The following is a 19,541-nucleotide window of genomic DNA, read 5'->3' on the forward strand; positions in this document are numbered from 1 at the left end:
CATCTCATATACCAGAATAACTATTGGACGGACTGTGATGAGACGTGCTTCATCGTTCATGCTCCCCTCAGGATGAACTGTAATAACTCTGCTGATCCTCTGACGCTTCATATAGCGCCACCATCAGGTCGATGTGTTAAAGAATTTATATATATGTGTATATATACGTGTGTGTATATATATGATTATATTTTGTATTATTAATCTGAATCTGCAAAGTAACTAAAGTTATCAAATAAATGTAGTGGAGTTAAAAGTACAATATTGGCTTCCAAAATGTAGTGGAGCAGCAGAAAATGGAAAAACTCAAGTAAAGAGACTGATAAAGGACAAGAACTGGGAAGGAGGGAGGACGGAAGGAGGATGAATAGAGACAGTAGAGTATAAAATAGACTGAGAGAGATAGAAGTGGAGAGAGAGTGAAGGAGGGAGGGAGGATAAATGAAGCCAGAGGGAGATGAAACTGGTTTAGAGAAAGAAAGCAGCTGGTGTTTAAACTCAACAGTTTCTCAGCAGCAGTCGAACAGCGTCGCCTCCACCTTCTCCTTCATCCTCCATCCATCCATCCTCCTCTTCCTCTCCTCCTCCTCCTCCTCCTCCTCCTCCTCTGGTCTTCCTCTCCATGCCGGCGGAGGTCTCCGCGGGGCTGCCATGGCGAAGATGCGGGTGTCGTACGAGTACTCCGAGGCCGAGGACAAGAGCATCCGGCTGGGGTTGTTCCTGATCGCCTGCGGGATCCTCAGCCTCTTCATCCTGGGCTTCTGCTGGCTCAGCCCGACCCTGCAGAGCCTCCAGAGCAAGCCGGCCAACTGCACGGTGAGCCCGGCTCCGAGCTCCGAGCAGCCGCTGCCGCCTGCCGGAGCCTCAGATCCGTACTACGCACTAGTTGTAGTAGTAGTTGATGGTGTAGTGGAAGTTGTTGTTGTTGTAGTAGTTGGAGGGTTAGTGGAGGCAGAATTAGTTAAAACAGAAGCACAACTTTATTGTTATTATTAGCAGTGTCATTCACATTAATAGTGGTGTAACTTATTACAGTACTTGTGCTTCTGGTAGGCTAGTAATAGCCTAGAAGTATTTTTATTACTGTTATTATTAGTGGGCTAGCCTCTAGTTTAAAATTAATATAGTGTATAATTTGTACTGGTGGTACTGTTGTTATTCAGAGCAGCTGCAGTATTGGTAATGTGCAGTGGTGGAAGAACTCAGATCTTAAGTAAAAGTAGTAAAACCACAGTGTAGAAATACTCTGTTACAAGTAAAAGTCCTGCATTCAAAATCTTAAGTAAAAGTACAAAAGCATCAGCATCAAAATATACAAAATAAGTACTCATTATGCAGAATTTCAGAATAATATATATTAGTTGATTATAATTATTGATGCATTAGTGTGTTCATCACTTTAATGTTGCAGCCGGTGAAGGTGGAGCTACTTTATATACTGCTGGGTAGCTTAATTCATAATAATGTACAATTATTTATTTGTCGGTTATATTTTTAGGATAATAATCTGAATCTGAAAAGCTAAAGCTGTCAGACAAATGAAGTAAAAAGTACAGGTTTCTCTCTGGAGTAGAAGTATAAAGTAGGATCACATTACATTTACTCAGGTACCTCAAAACTGTACAGTACTGAATGTACTGAGCTACTTTCCACCACTCGTAATGTAGCATCATTGTTGTGTTGTTACTGCTGTCCAAATGAGTATTTGTTGTGATATTTATTATCAGTATTATTAAGTCTATTATTAGTAGTTGTTGCAGCTATATTAAATCTTGGATGTATTTATGTTTATAATATTAAGACTAACTTTTAAGTAGTAATAGTAGTGTTATCAGTTTTACCTTTAGGAGGTACTAGGACGGCATACTATTTGGATTTTTATGAGTTTATTAGCAGTACTAGAAGTAGTGATTAGTGCTGAAACAATTAGTTAATAAACAGATAATTAATCTCTGATTTTTTTGATGATTTATTCATTTATCAGGCACAAATAGTCTTTGGTTCTAGCTTTTAGTATTATTTGCAGCTTTTCTCAGTTTTATATCTTTGAAAACTGAATGTTTTGTTGTTCGGACAGAACAAGACATCTGAAGACGTCACGTGTTCATTTCATATTGTGATGACACGATCTTATCATGTTATTGATCTACAAATGTCTGACGTCCAAATGAATCCTTCCTAGGAAGCTCTTTATTTATTTATCTAAAGTTGCATTGAATACAACTAATTGCTCTGAACATCAGTTTGATTATTTTAGATGTGATTTTGCATATACGTGCCTTACCGTGATATTTATCAATATTGGAAGATAGATCCTTATTAAAGAGTGCATTTAATTATACTTTAGATACTGGTGATAAGCATACTGTTGAGGTACTGGTACTTTATGATTCTTCTCATTTAGAAAATGATGTTAAAATCAAAATTGCATGATTTCTGTGATTTAGGTTGAGATAATCTGTGCTAATCTCCCTCCTTGGACAGAGTAAAGTGTTCATAAAAGCTAATACAGATCAGTCGCATCAGTGGGGCTGATGGACAGTGAAGGTGATCGGTCTGTCCTCTGGTCTGACAGGATCGCTCACACTGAGCCATCGATCATCAGTCACACTGTCAGTGAAACGTCACTGTTGGTTTTAGCGTCTAGTGTCATTTCTTTTATTTTCTTGCTGTTTTTTAGCCGCGTGACTCAAAGGAAGGGCAGCGTCACTTTGGTCCAGACTGAAATATTTCGGCAAATGTCGGATGGATTGTCATGAAAGTTTGTTCAGACGTTCACGGTCCCCAGAGGATGAAGCTCAATAACTCCCCAGCTCCGGATGGTTCCAATAGAGAAGCTCAGGGAAGCGTTGCTCTTTATCAGTATGTGATCTGATCAAGATCCTCCTGGGCGCCTTCCTTTGGAGGTTTTCCTGATCACATCCAATAGTAGGAAACCCGGGGTAGACCCAGAACACGCTGGAGAGATTATATATCTCGTCTGGCTTGGGAACGCCTCGGGATCCCCCAGGAGGAGCTGGGAAACGTTGCTTGGGAGACGGACGTCTGGACTACCTTGCTTAGTCTGCTGCCTCCGTGACCTGGCCCCGGATCAGAGGTAGAAAATGGGTGGATGGATGGATGGAGGTTAACCAGACGTACAGTTACCAAACCAACCAGTTAGTCTTCATCTGAAAAATACAGTGAAAACGCTTCAGATAAAGTATAAATCTCACCTTTCTGTCGCTTGTCCAAGTTTCCGAAGTAGCGTCTTCTTCGCCTCATTGCGGTGTGCCAAGCTTTAATGGGCTCATTACTGCCTCCTGAGGCCAGAGGCCTGAAAACACCCGCTGGGACTTGACGGTTGGCGAGTGTGCTGGCTTTCTATGCTCTTCTTCAAACGAAGCCAGTCAGACGCCTTACGAGACTTCCCACTCGCACATTTGCGTTATCCTCTTACTATGAGATGAATTTGCTTGTGGGTCTCGTTGTACAGATGAGGTGAATGAATGTTTACATATGTTGTGCAAATGTGTATATCTATGGCAGCCTTACGTCCAGTTTAAATCAAGTTAAAGAAAATTATTCACATGAATTCAAACGGTACAACAAACGGTAATAAAAGATAATCAACAAACTTAAGAGCGTGCGGACGAAAAACTGTTTCTCTGCGGCGTCTCTTCATCGTCATCAGCTGGCATCAGTCTCAGCCAGTCAACTACAGCCAAAAATATGCTCATTAAATAAAATGGCTTCAACAGTGACAAGCGACACAAAGATTTATTGAGATTTATGCTTTATTGGAGGTGTTTTTCAAACAGGATGTTTCTTGTTTTACAAGAGAAAAGACTTCAAGGATGAAGACTAACTGGTCGGTTGAGCAAACGTACGTCTGGTTAACCTCCCCACCTCTGATAAAGAGCTGCGAACAGCGTCTTCGCTGAGCTTTTGGGACCAAATGAGGCCAAGTGATCCCCTGATTTTTCATGTAGTGCCACCAGCAGGTTAAAGTTTCCATGACTGGCTGTAGACGGTTTCTGATTCTCTTCCTTGAGCCCAAATATGCTGACATTTCTTTTCATATCGCATGCGATGAAAAGCGACATTCCTGCTTTTCATAACAGTGCTACAAGGTTGCATTGACATCTAATTAGTGTAAAAATGCAGCCTCATCTACACCTCTCAGGTGTCTGTTCTCCTTTGGGAGGGCGTTAAGTCAGATAGTCCACATGGAGGTTTCTTTATTTGCAAATGAGCTTGCAGAAGGTTTCTGTAAGCCTCTGAATTGTTGCCAACATCTGTGATTTTTTTTCCATTATTATTATAATTACATTATTATGCAACCTGCACCGCAGTCTGATTAACAGGCTTGGTTTTTATATCTTTAAAACCAAAGTTAATACATTTCGTAGGTTTGAAATATATCACAACATATCCGGAGTTCCTTCCACTCTCTTAAGAGCAGAGAAGTTTGGAAGCTAAAAACAGGGTCACAGACCAATAAATGTTGTGAATCCTTGTCATAAGTACTAAATTATTTTAATCTTAAATTTAATTGTTATATTTTGGTATATATTCCAGTCATCTCCTTTCCCTACGTAGCAGAAGAAAAACATGAAATGTTGTTTGAAATTACAGCTCAACAAACCTTAATTTATTGAGTGCTTTATTTTTATCTTTTTTGTTGTAAATATAAGTGGGTTTGTCCTTCAGGTCATTTGGTTCCTTCATGCTTTCCACTGCGGATTATTGAAGCTGCACAGCATTTTAAAGCCACTGAGAGCCACTTCACTATATAAATTACAGCCTGCGCTCCTGGCTGTTCACTGTGGACGATGAACTTGATTTATTTGGCTGTTAGCTTATTGCGTCGTCCTAAATAATGTTCGTGCATTACAGAGAGTGGAAGACTTTTGTTTTTAGGGGTTTTTTTTGCTTTTAAATCACGCAATCGAAAGTCATGTGGCAGTGAGAGAGTCCACTCTGTCATTCACTAATCCACGGCTTAATGTAATATAAATCATAATACTTGGACTTTATTGCAGTTCCCTGACCTCTTGAGTGATGAAGAAATGTCTGACTTTTATGAAATCACAGAGTGATTGTGTATTTACCATGTATTGATATTTATTCTCATGCCTGCAGCTGTTATTTCAGTCTGTTAATGAGCAGGTAAAAGAAATGCAGCCATCTGAGATCTAAATCCCTCAGGGTCACGTTCGCTCACATATTCAAGCTCGATATCCAAACTTATTACCTGGACTTATTCTGTGTCCACACACATTTTGATTAGTTACATGTCTGAGCAAATGTTTCCAGTAAATTGACTATTCGCTGAGCCTAGTTACTGTTGCTAATATGTCAAGATTTCTGTTTTCACACGGCACATATGCAGTTTAGTTTACAGTGATAACGCAGCAGATTTACCATCAAAACTGATAGCGATTTGAGACATAAGTAGACTAAAGCAGCTTCTCATTTCTAAACAACTGGCTGGCAGATTTTCTTCAGCTGTAGCTAGCTAGCTAATTAAGCTAACAATAGCTCCATGAGTTGGTTCAAACCGCTATCTCCAGCCAACTAATGTTTTAGACTTACTTATTTTAAAACTAGAAACACTATAAAAGAGCTTAAATATGCACTTGATGGCTACAAACGTGATATCGTGCTAAATGACTGAGGCTAAAGCTAACAGGTCCCTGATCCATGTAGAAGACATTAAAGAGCATTTTTCTTGTACTGCAGTGAGCTAGTTAGACCTAGTATTATAAGTATCAGATTGTTAGCGTGACCTTGTTTGGCTGCTTAGCTTAGCTTAGCTTAGCTTACATACTTTTTCGCATTTTCAAACAGGCTTTTAGGATGAGGACTAACCTATGTGTTTGGCAAATGTAACGCTATTGCTGGAGTGTAAACTTCTCCAAAATCCAATAAAGAGCAGGGCAGAGCTAATGTTAGCCTAAACTCTGATAGCATACAGGACCACTTTCCATGCAAAGGGGAAATACTACATGCTTTTTTGAACTTAACCTCCACAAACTAATGTAGTTAGCTAATGAATGCTCCTTGGCCTTGGAAGTACCTCCCAGTTGCTACTGTAGGTAGTAAGCTAGTTAGCCAGACACGCTAGCAGCATACATTAGAGCAGATAAACACACTGTGTAATCCACTCCTTACACTTTTGCTCTTGTTTGTTTTGGTTTTGGAAAGGCTAAAAAAGACACCACCTTCCAAACTCTATAAATAGAGTTTCTCTCTGACTACAGCTCCATGTTGCCTACACCACTTCAACATGTGACAGACCTGCCGTGCCTTGCTAATGGTTGCTAAGCTAATTTTGTGGTGGGATTTAGCAATCAATCGATTACCAACTAAATATAAGAGTACATAGTGTGTTCACAGTGAAAAAAATGTAAATTAAGTATAGTTAAAAATGGTAAATAGCATTCTCATGACAGATCTGCTGTGCCTTGCTAATGGTTGCTAAGCTAATATTGGACAATTGCAGTTCGGGGGAGGGTTTTAGCAATTGAGTGATTTCAAACAAAATAATAATGAATATATGTACAAAACTGATTACATGTTTTTGAACAGTAAGCAGTGTGTTCAAGGTGAAAAAAACACTAAATTAAATGTAGTTAAAAATGCCATCCTCTCTTCCTCCAGGTGGTGTCGGTGTTGCGTCCGGAGGAGATGTTCGAGTGCGTGTTTACGTGCGGTACAGACTGTAAGGGGACGTCCCTTTATCCCTGCCTGCAGATCTTCGTCAACAACTCGGAGTCAAACTCTGTGGCTCTGCTGCACTTTGATGAGCAACAACTGGTCCTCAACCCAAAGGTACAATAAAACAGCTTTGTATTGTTCGGCATGTTAAACTTAGTGTTATCAGCGAAATGTGGCTATTTAGTAAAATCCAGTGGCAGCTGTAGGAAACTACAACATCAACAAATATGTTTTTTTTGTGTGTTTCAAAAGTTCCATATTGAGATTTTACTCTAAACAAAAGTTTCACGGGATATTTGTAAACATTGGTGCAAAGTAGATAGTACACCTTGCAAATGTTAGCTAAGCGTTGGTATGTTTAATATTAGCTAAATCCAGCTGTGGAAAGTAACTAAGTACATTTACTCAAGTACTGTACTTAGGTACAATTTTGAGGTAATTGTACTTTACTTGTGTGTTTCCATTTTCTGCTACTTTGTTTTACTACGTTTATTTATAAAATGTTAATTAAAATATCATCAACAAATAAAATATGATGTATTATTATATAAGATAAGGGGGAAATTCACAAGCTAGCAGTATATAAAGTAGTTAAAATTATCTCCATCTTTACCAGCTGCAACATTGAAGTGTTGAACACGTGAATGCATCAATAATTATAATCTAATAATTTAATATATATGGCGTCCTGGTTGCTAAGAGGCTTACTATGAAACCACGATGTCCCCAGTATAAATACATAAAGTACTAATACCACAGAGTAGAAATACTTTGTTACAAGTAAAAGTCCTGCATTTTGAAAACATCAGATGGAGCGATGAGGAGGCTGTAACCTTCCTCACATTAACACATGAAACTAACAGAAACGTCATGTTTTCCACCGTCTGAGCTCTTTCGATGACGTCATCACGTTGTGTCCTCTTCTTCTGTGGTGGTTTAATGGCAACGACTGGAGAATTAGCTGGAGAGTAAATGGATTTCCCTACAAAAATAACCTGAGAATATTACATTTTAGTTGATTAATGAATTTATTTATATATGTTTAATGTCGGGCAGTTGAACTTGAGTAATTCATACTGGTTATAGGTCAGATAAACATGCTGTTGAACTGGTTAGACTGGTTGAATCATTGTGTTTTGAGGATGAGGGTTCAGTACGAAGCATCAAAATGTGAAATCGGGTGAATCAGAAGCTAAATGTCTGAATGTTGAAACCATGCAAAGATGAAAACGGAAGCGCAGCAGCAATCTTGTGAATTACATGCTGTTGTTTGTTTGTGTGAGCATCAGGAGAGTTTCAGGCTGAATGGTTTTTGTATCGCAGCTGCCTGAAGTCATGAGCTGAACAGAAATAGATGGAGTGAGAATGAAGCAGAGAGACACCATTAAGACCATTAAGAGTCTGTGAATGACGCACCATTAACAAACAGCTGACAGTAAGTAAACACATCGCAGCTGACGCCATGTGTGATCATACGTGTGTGTGTGTAGTCTCTGTTTAACCGCCAGCAAAACCACAACTATGGCCAAAAGTATATGGACACCGTCATATTTTTGTCTGGGTCAGTTTTTCTTGGTTTGGGAAATCTTAATGCTTTGTGGCAGCAGTTTGTGTTTGTCCACTTCCTGTTTATAAATGCTTTAGTGTGGAAGAACCTGACCTCAACCCCATCCAACACCTTTGGGATGAACTGGAGCACCGACTGTGAGCCAAAAACAGGATAACGTCTCATAAAATGGTGGTGTTTTTTTTAATTTTGTTTCTTTGTTTATAAATGTTTTCATAAATATATATACAGTATATATATTCTTTCATAGTCATTAGATTATGTGGTGCATATTTTTAGCAGAACAACAATAAAAGTAGCACACAGTGCACAGTAGTAGTAGTATCCTGTTTTTCAACATGTCCTCTTTTCTGTTTCACATCCGAGCTGTTTTACGGGAGCCATCTTTTAGGGCAAACCTGAGGTGTTTACAGTGTGCAGAGGATGGGGAGGTATATTCGTCCCATGCAGCCGTTTCGGTGTGTTATTTCGGTGGTTTGAGGATTGTGAGCATCGTTCTTTTAGTTTGGGTGATCTTCTGCACTCTGTGCTCCACCTGTTGAATCGACCCTACTGCTCTGAATCAGGATGGACGTCTGCATAGTTTCGATTATAGATTTGGCACTTTGTTTGGTTCACTTAATCTAATACACACCTGAACTGTAAACTGCCATTTTAGCATGAAAAGTAACAGGAAAAAACAGCTGCAGGTTACATTTATTTAGTTAGATTTCTGTATAATAATCAATATAAGATCAGAGTAAATCTTTCGACAGTTATGTGGAAGTGTTATTTCCGCACCAGGCTCGGGAAACTCAGATCAAACTATCAAACTAGACAGCGCTGATGAAATATGAATCAAGATTCTGTTACTGCATTGCTTATTTCTCGCCTCAAATGTTTTCCGAAACATATTTTAGTGTATTCTTTAGCTGTAATACGGGAAAGTTTGTGACCAGGCCGCCATTTTTTCCTGCTTGAAAACCAACGAGCCAAAACCAAGCACCGCCCAACTCGCAGTAGTCACCCCACAAAAACCGCAGCCTCCTCATTCATTTGAGTAGGACCAGTCCGTTGACACAAAAAAAAACGCAGTGCCGTCCAGCAACGCAACGCGACATCACCCGGCAAGGAACTGCGTTAGCCAAATAAGTGCAGGTACACATTACACAGTAAAGTGAACGCCATGTTTCTACCTCACAAGTGTCGCCACAAAAAGAAAAATCATTTCCGCTGTGATAACTTTCCAGTCAGTCAGAGGTGTAAAATCCTGTCTCAGAGTATTAGGCCTAACTCATGGATCTGTTACTCAAACTGGACTTTATGGATTATATTTCATTGTCTCTGCAGTACCTGAAGCAACACGCCCCCACCAACCCTTGCACCGTTTTAACGCAGGGCTGTTTTCAGTCTGATGCTCTGGTGTCTGAATGGGAGCAAATCTCTGCAGAATCCGGAGGGAAGTCTGAAACCAGAGGAGTGGAAAGCAGCATGTTAATGAACATGGTTTCAGAATGACATGTTCAACTATCACATAAATGTTCGGGTGTCCACATACTTTTGGCCATGTAGTGTAGGGAATACCCCTCATAAGAGAGACTGGGAGGAGGAGATGGGCGGGTACAGTCGGTGTCCGTGTGTCTGTCGCTCTGAGGGACGTCTTCCTCCTCTAATCTTCCTCTTCTTTAGTGCACGTCTGGGTCGTCGCTACAGCAACAGGGTAAATATAGAGGGGAGAGACGGCGCGTCATCGATGCCGCTCAGTCGCCATGGCGACCGCAGCTGAGATGATGTGTAGAGACAGAGCGAGAGAGAGACAAGTCACGCTTCATTCAGAAATCCTTTAATGTCTAATAGAGAGAGAGAGAGAGGTGGAATATTAGGATGGATGTCACACTGTCTCACTCATGTGACCTTTTATATATAAATAATGAGGGGGAGGGGGCGAGGGAGGGGGTCACGCGTCACACAGAGGGCCTTTAATGAGGTCTGAATTTTAAGAATGAAAACATTAACATGTTGGCAAAAGGACAAAGCTGTGTTTCCATTGGTCTTTAGTGTCACACAGGTGTGAATACCTACGTATAGATACGTGGTCCGTGTTCATATTGTGAAAGTTACTGTAAGAACATTTTCTGACTTATACGCACGTTTACGTTTGTGGTAAATACAATTAAAAATCAAATATTTGTTTGAAAGCTCTGATGTATCCCACTGTTTATTACACGAGACCAAACCGCTCGTATGTTTAGAGCAAATGCTTAAATAACTTTAGATAAATAAATAAATAAAGGATTAATTTGGACGTCAGACATTTGTAGATCAATAACATGATAAGATCGTGTCATCGCAATATGAAATGAACACGTGACGTCTTCAGATGTCTTTTTCTGTCCGACCAGCAAAACATTCAGTTTTCAAAGATAGAAAACTGAGAAAAGCAGCAAATAATACTAAAAGCTAGAACCAAAGACTATTTGTGCCTGATAAATCAATAAATCATCAAAATTGTAATAATTGTTTCATCGCTACTTCCAGCACTTACAATAGCCAATATTGTACTTTTTACTCCGCTACATTTATTTGATAACTTTAGTAACTAGTTACTTTGCAGATTCAGATTACAAAATATAAATCATCTAATTACAGTATATATTTTTATAGATTAAACTGCCCAGACAGTATATAAAGTCATTAAAATGAGCTCCACCTTCAGCAGCTGCAACATTAAAGTGATGAACACATTAATACATCAATAATTACAATCCAGTAATATAATATATATTATTCTGAAACAGGCCGTTCTGCGTAATGAGTACTTTTACTTTTGGTACTTTAAGTTGATACTTTTACTTAAGTAAGATTTTGAATGCAGGACTTTTACTTGTAATTGTATTTCTACACTTTAGTATTGCTACTTTTACTTAAAGTACTTCTTCCACCACTGCTAAATCCATCGTTAATAAAAATGTTATCGTAGCTGGTACGAATAATGAAAGACTCAGGTAAGGGAAACATGTAATTTTCCTTTCAGGAGATCCTCTGGTCAAACTTACCTTCAACTAAAGACAGACAGACAGACAGACAGACAGACAGACAGACAGACAGGGAGAGTTAATTGCAGTTGTGTCTAAAATGGACGTCCTGCCTGTAGAACAGCTGAGAGACAGATGAAGAGAGAGAGACCTGGAGTTAATTGGTGTTGTGTCTATAGGGGGCGATTAGTTAATGGAGCCGCCTGTAGACCAGATGACTGACATGACATTAAGATCAACAGCAGCAGGAGGGACCCCGACTGTCTCTGCGTTTATATGTGCGGGTGCTAAAGGGTAATTCTGGGGTCGTATTTTGGTAGTTTTGTCCTTTTGTCCATTTCTGTCAGTTATAATAACTCTGTGCTCATCGAGTTAACAGCCGACGTCTGTGGAGCAAACCAACAGGTCAGACAAACTTATGAAGAAGAGAAAACAAAGACAAGCGTTAAAATGATTTTCCAAAATGTCCGTCGTAAAAACATCCATTACGGTTTAAAGATCATCTGCTGTACTTACTGTAGGGTTATTTATTTTTATATATATATATATATATATATATAAATAAGAATTGTTTTAAAACTTTAAATAATAAAAATAAAATAAAAAAATAGAAATAAAATAAATAATAAAAAATATTTTTTTAAATTAAATAAAAATGAAGAAGATTTTTTTAAGTAATTAAAAAAAATTTTGTATTAAATTTTAAAAAGAGAAATAAAATTTAAAAATAATAAAATAAAATAAATACTTATTTTTTTTAAAAGATGATTATTAAGCAACTTTGATTAGGAAAAAGCCAACAGTTTGCAACAAACATCGACTGAAACAGAGCTGTAATGTCACAGAAATAGTTTTTAATCAAATGTATGGAAACTACTTTTTCACGCTCCATCAGGGTGTTGTGGTACATGTGAACACTGCGAAGCTACACCAGGGTTCACACGTTTTTTGGCTGTTTTTACCATATTGTCGTTCTGAGGCCACTCCGGCTGCTTTGTATACCTCTGATTTGAGTTATGTTCCATGTAATAGAGCTTTCTTTTGACATAAACTGTCGAATACATCATGCAAGGAAACTTTGTCGGGTGTGTTTTAATAATTTTCTGTCCCTGCATCATTCTGCAGTAAGCAGTAATAAAAACACAGAACTACCTGCGTGCCATTAGCGTTAGCATTAAGAGACGGCGCCGGGATTTCAGTAAATCATGATTTAAAAAGCCTGATAGTCCTTTAATAAACGACATATTACCAAAATGTCTCTTTAGAGACGGGTGGATCTGAGCAGATGAGCCACATCGATGCGTCGGTGTGATAAACTCCCAGAAAGTTATTGTGGAAGAGACACACACACACAAATATACACACAGTAACACACACCTCCTGAACCACCTAGATATTGGGGTCGGAGTTCATTTCATTTCTGTAAGAACAAAAATGAACTGTGGAGACGAGAGCGGAGAGAAGAACAAATAAATGGACCACCAGAGCTTTTACACACGGCTGAGCTGCTGTGTGTGTGTGTGTGTGTGTGTGTGTGTGTGTGTGTGTGTGTGTGTGTGTGTGTGTGTGTGTGTGTCAGACATCCATCGAGCTACCTCGCACTCTGCTGGTCTCTAAACATGAACAGATCAGATAACGACTCAAATCTGCTGCTTTAATTAAAACGTGACAAACGCATCAAACTAATGTGTGTGTTTGTACTTGCTACATAGTGAAACACGTTTTTTTTTTTTTTTACCTACAGAGTGAGGACATTTTTGGCCGGTCCTCACAACGTCAAAGGGCTGTTTTGAAGGTCAAGACTTGGTTTTAAGGGTTAGGTTACAGTTAGGTTAAGGTTAGGTTTAGGGTAAGAGGGTTGGGAAGGCAGTATGTCAATGACGGTCCTCACAAAGATAGAAGTACAGCAATGTGTGTGTGTGTTCATGCACACACTACGTAAATGAAGCACCATGTTCATTGGAATCAGTAGGTGTGAAAACAAATATCCGAGCGTCTGACTGGACATGCTGTCTGTTTTGTCTCTTTTGGATCTCTGAAGGTGACATTTTCCAACATGAATCCCAGCGATGTTATTTGAAAACTGGGCGACGTCGTCACACGTTTGTACCTTCTGTCAAATGCTGGGTCTCATTTTTTGGTAGTTTTGTCCATCATCTTTTTCGGTAATAATGTCCGCAAACTGTCGGCTTTTTAGAAATCAAAGAGCCAAAAAAGGAGGACGTTTAGCTGAAGAACAGACAGGAACTTTGGGGCACAGCGTGTACGACAGAGCAAGAGGTGCCGGAGGTTTGTGGTAGCGACCGAAACCTTCATCCCATAAGTCCAGGATGTTATGAAAAGATACCACTAAGTGCATCGTCATTCAGCAGAAGAATGAGAAGGCGAAGTACATACATTTGATAAAAAATTATCATTTAAAAGGATAATTCTGGTTTGGGTCTTATTTTGGTAGGTTTATCCATTGTTTCATCAGTAATAATAACAAGTAAATATCTGTAATCTCTAAAAAGTAGTCTGATGGGTCAGAAACACGATCAATAGTTTATCCAGATTATCAGTACAGGTGGTGTCAGACAGAGAGGGAGGGGCGGTAGCTGCTGCTCTGATCCAAATATATATATATATATATATATTTTGGATCAGAGTCTGAAACTTGCAGCTGCAGATTAGCACTTTTGAATAAACAGTATTTCTTGTAGATTAAAGATTGTTCTTCTTGACAGATTTCTATAATTATGAGGAATCAGGAAGCACAAGTCAGTTTCTGTGTGTTTGTTTTTACTGTATATTAAACCAAACATTAAATGTCAACTTGTTTCTGTTCTCTGTTTGCAGTTTATTGCTCTGAGCTCGTAACGTTTCCCTGGCTTTCTATCAAATATAGAAATATAGACATAATTCACTACTTTCACACACACACCTGCACACTCTCTCACACACACACACACCTGCACACTCTCTCACACACACACACACACCTGCACACTCTCTCACACACACACACACCTGCACTCTCTCTCACACACACACACACGCACCTGTACACTCTCTCACACACACGCTTCAGGATGCCGTCATTAGGTGCGGGCAGAAAAGCACTCTGGGAAAATATAGCGAGAGCCAACGTGTGTGTGTGTGTGTGTGTGTGTGTGTGTGTGTGTGTGTGTGTGAAAGCAGTGAGTTATGTCTATATTTCTAGACCACACACACGCACACGCACACACACCATTCAATCCATTTCTAGTTTAATGGAGTCTGCCAAGCCGAGCTAGGCTGGCTACATTAGTATTTTGTGTGTGTGTGTGTGCGCGCTTTCATACGCCCCAAAGGTAAGGCGTGTTTTTAGTCAGTTTGTGTTTGTGTCCATCACATAATATATTTCATAAGTGCTGAAATCTTAAATGACATCAAACTAAAGCTGCTTTGGCTTTGGAAGAGATGTGTAACATCTCCACACACACACACACACACACACACAGTGCTATGCAGATGTTACTTTATGATTGCTCTGCATCTTGTTGTGTTGCCGAGGCCTTCTGATTCTGTAGAAACGTAGTCTGTATTTGATACGTGCTGTAAATGATGTAAATATTACATTAAGCGTTTCTGCTGCACTTTAATGGCGTTGTTTCGTAATATGTTGCGTTCCTCCGTTTCATTTTTGAATGAAAGTGTTGCAATTTACATTTTGGTGCCTCATCTTCGTACGTCTGCATCTCGTACTGACCTCCTACATTTCCCAGAATCCATTTCGACAGCTCAGCTTGCACTAGGTCGAACCTGTTGCTTTCAGTCCATGTAGGAGGAGAAAACAACAACATATCCAATGTTTATTCTGTGAGGAAAATATAAATAAATGATCATTATAATAATAATAATAATAATAATAATAATGATGATGATGTAGTGTTGTAGAATCTGAAAAAATGTGCTTTACAAAACACATAAAACTAATAAATTATTGCATCAAAGTGGAATAAAATATAAACTCAAATAAATTGTAACATAACAAATGAATTAAAAGGACAAAAAGGAATAAAATCACAGAATAAAAACAAACTCTTGCTGCTGCATTGCATTCTGGTCTATTTCCTGCTACTGTTGGCATATAAATTGATATCTGAAGCGTTCTTATGTGTCAAAGATCATTTGTTATTGTTAATGCACAAAGGAAATAAAGACACTGGTCATAGGCTGATCTAAAATGCAGATTCAGTTTTTAATCACACAGGTCAAAGAAAAGTAGCAAATATTCACACTTGAGAGACTGTAACCAATGAATTTTTGGCATTTTTGTAAGAAAAAAATGACTGAAACAATTAATTTTCAAAATACTCGCTGATTAATTGTTTCAGCTCAAACTAAATGAGAAGTTGTATCAAAGACATTTTGTTTAAACCTAATATGACGGTCAAATTAACATTATAGCAGCGAAAGAAGTTCAAAATGAACCAAATGCTTTCTCATGCGGAGGTTTCAGTGGAAAATCACATGCAACAAATAAATAAGTGCATGTCAGACTGAGATTTGAAAGCCGGAAACGTTCAGGAGAAGTGATGGCGGGTACTGATCAGTGACCTCACAACCCCTGCAGAGTATCTGAGACGAGCAGCGGGAGAAATCTCACTCCTCCCGCCTGTAGAGCAGATTCATCTGAGACTCTTCCTTCCAGTTCCTGTCGTTCAAAGAGCAAATCGGCACTAAATCATGTGTTTGAGCTGTAAAATGGTGATCTGGCGTCTGAATGGAGAGAGAGAGAGCGACATGAACACAGTATGACGGGAAGGAAGAGAGGAGATGAAGGCAGGTGGGTGGTTTCACTCAGCCAATTACCCACCGAGTAATTTCCTCGTTTATGACTTAATTATGTTATAAATGTAAATGACAGGAGCGGCGGGGAACTGGAGGGCAGCGCTGACGGGCTGACTGACGTCCCTTACCTCTGACTTTCACCAAATATTTTAACATTAACAATCCCAAACTAATCATTTAAAGAAGTTAAGTGGCAAAATGTCCTCACTGTGGTGGATTATTTTGTCGCGTGGGGACCTCATTAGTATAGAAATACAGCAACAAAAACACAACCAATCAGCTGAAAAGGTCAGCAGAAAGAACTATTAATATGAAAGCATGTGTTCCTTTAGGGGGAAACGGACAAAAAATACACTTAATGTAATCACTGAAGAATGACGATATCAATAATGTGTGTGTGTGTGTGTGTGTGTGTGTGTGTGTGTGTGTGTGTGTGTGTGTGTGCTGCTAACTTAAACTAATTAAGCGTAATGAGGCAGAGCCTCTGGAGCTCCTGGACGGCAGGGGGGGCCGTCAGTGTCTCCCTGCCCAGCCAGGAGCATCTGTCTCACTCTGCCTCGGCCCCCTCTCTGCATTCAGGTTGTTCTTAAAGCAACAATCGGTGACGTCTTCCTGTAACGAGACGCTTTTAGTTGTTCTTCCTCTCTGCAAACGCGACACCAGGAGGACGGTGGTCCTGATCTCATTTTACTAATTTCACCTTCATTGCTATTGACAGTCAGTGCTGGAGGAAGTACTCAGATCCTTTACTGCAGTAAAAGTACTAACACACACTGTGAAAATACTCTGCTGCAGTAAAAGTCCTGTCCGACCGACAGTCCAAAGCTCGACGTTATTAACAAACATCACAGTTATTACAGTCGTTCAGAGGAAAAGCAGCAGATCTGCACATCTGAGGAGCTGCAGCCAGGAAGGGATTTACAGGAAAAATCAACCATCAAAACAGCTGCTGATTAATTTTCTAATCAATTAACCCTTTCAGCTGTACTTGTATGAACTGTTGGGGAGTTTAATTTATAATAAACATCATATTTTATAAGATCAAAGAAACCAAACTCTTAATATAATAAGTCGTTTTTGCACTTAACCAAACTTTAACAATAGAGGTGGCAGATCAGAAAACATATGAATTATTGTGTAGTGATCATATCGGCCATTTTGAAAGGCAGCAACAAACAACATGTTTTATTTTATTTGTAGTTTGGAGACCTCGTTAGGAAATGATCTTGTTAGGATGCAGCTGGTAGTTTCAGCTGAAGTCAGACCTTTTCTCCTCTCAGGTAGTAGGACACACACACACACACACACACACACACACACACACACACACACACACCTGCTTAAATAAGCACTCACTGGCCTGCAGATCCATCACTGTCCTGTTCATCCAGCCTCCAGAGGCAGGCAGGCAGGCTGGCAGACAGACAGACAGACAGACAGACAGGTAGATGTAGCCTCATGTTAATCTGTTTAGCCGTGTGCAGAGTTGGAGTCCGACAGAAAGGCAACAGCAGGTCACTGAAGACAAACACACACAGATCCTGATTATCTATTTAAATTCATAATGAGGTTGCACGACAGCAACACCGCCCTGCTCTGATGATGTCAGCAGACAGTCTGGACGGTTAATATCTTCATTTTTTTCAACTTTAGTCTCTGGATTCATTTATTTATTTATCAGAAACTGTAAGGTGGCACATTATGAGACACATCGTGGTTCTCGTATATTATCACAGACATGTAGTCTGTCGCTCGAGAGCTACAGTGCTTTTCCCACGTTGGTCAAGAAGAAAAAGTTGAGTCTACTAATGAAAAATAAAGGGGGCTTTCACTTTAATGTACATAATTACTTACAAATATGTTGTTACGGCTTTGAAGAAGCTTTAGCAGATTTTCCAACTTGCTGTTTTGTCTGTTACTTGGTTGTTGGGGCCGATGGAAGGTCTGTGGCTTGATGTGGTTTTACTGAATAAGCAGAGGACGAGGCTAACGTCGTCGTCACCACCAGAGCCGAAATGCAGAAATGCTGCAAGTTGTTTTTCCTTTTAACATTAAGATTGCATGTTTCAGATGTTATTTCAGAAATCTGCTGTTAATCAAGCGTTAGCCTTTTCGCTAAATACTAGCTTACCAATTCAAACCTCTCTCTGTTGTCTTATTGCTAAATGATAAATGCGGAATATTGCACAGGCAAATCTGATGACGCACCACTTGTATCTGCGTTTTAGTTGCATTGAGTGTGCCACCTGAATAAAGTGGTCTTTTGATTTCTAGAGGGCTTTTATTCCCGTTAGCTTCGGTGGCTAACCCAGTTCGCTTTTCTCAACACATACTGAAGAATCTGCTTTCATGTCTCCATTATAGACTCATTGAATGAACAAACTCACCTCTCCCAGTGTTTTCTTCTAATGTTACTCCCCCCTCCACCCCGACGCCACCCGCTGCTGTACTGACTTGTTTGTGCAAAGCAATAATGTTACTCAAACTATGTTATCACTATGCAATGCACATCATTAATGGCTTTCGCCTCTTACCAAAGCCAATATAAAATTGTGACAATTTCAATTTATCGTAGAAAAGGTTTCAGTCGTAGTCGTCTGGACACTGTTTTCAGAATCAAGACGTTTCGGCTCCCATCCGGAAGTCATTCTCAATTGTGAAAAAATGGGACGGGAACTGGAAATTTAAGCTACTCTGTTACTTAAGCCCCGCCCTCAGGAAGGAGTCTACCTGAGTGTCTGTTAATAGCTAGTTTCACCTGAAATTGACCTAATAGTTTCCATGATGGCCCAGTAATCAGTAATCATGCCTATTGTTTTCTGGCTGCATCTACTTCATCACTGTTAAGTACCTGATTAGCATGTGATAGGCGTGACCAAGGTGTTAATACACTCTTCTTTGCAGTTTTCCGCAAAGAACGGTACATAGGCGAAACCAAACAGCCACTTCACAAAAGACTTTATCAGCACAGACGACACGCTAACTCAGGATTACAGAGCGCCGTGCATTTGCATCTAAAAGCTACAAACCGCACATTTGAAGACAGCGAGGTGAAGATTCGAAGTAGAGAGAAGAGTTGGTTTTTAATGAGGAGTCAAAGAAGACATTTTTGTGAAAAAAGAAAACCCCTCTTTGAACAGAAATGGTGGTCTGAGATTTAATCTGCCCAAAGTCTATCAGAGTGTATTAGCACCTCGGTCACCTTGGTCAGATAGAACACTCCTGGACGAATGAGGGACTACACCGTCTAATTTCAATGTACCTCTTCAGTGAACATGCTTCTTTCTTCTCTCTTATTTCCAAAGCGGTGTTGATCGTTTCTTCACGGAGCTCGGCTCTGAGGAAAACAGAAAGCAGCGGCGGCGTCTTTGCAACAGCGCCGCAAACAATAATACCTCTTGGAAACGCTGGGGGGAAATTGAAAAGTTGTCCAACTTTGTAAT

At 39.6% G+C, this 19,541-nt stretch overlaps 1 protein-coding gene across 1 annotated transcript in view; it reads left to right on the top strand.

Moving 5' to 3' along the window:
- The first annotated feature begins 249 nt into the window (after window positions 1-249).
- LOC122870944 (calcium-activated potassium channel subunit beta-4-like) overlaps window positions 250-19,541 on the top strand; it is a 37,327-nt gene continuing 18,035 nt past the window's right edge. The window contains exons 1-2 of the mRNA XM_044185378.1: window positions 250-816; window positions 6,646-6,816. Of these exons, the coding sequence (XP_044041313.1) occupies window positions 442-816; window positions 6,646-6,816 (546 nt within the window). The 5' untranslated portion in view covers window positions 250-441. The remainder of the gene's footprint in view (window positions 817-6,645; window positions 6,817-19,541) is intronic.

This window comes from Siniperca chuatsi, linkage group LG23 (genome assembly GCF_020085105.1).
Source record: "Siniperca chuatsi isolate FFG_IHB_CAS linkage group LG23, ASM2008510v1, whole genome shotgun sequence".
Lineage (NCBI taxonomy): Eukaryota > Metazoa > Chordata > Actinopteri > Centrarchiformes > Sinipercidae > Siniperca > Siniperca chuatsi.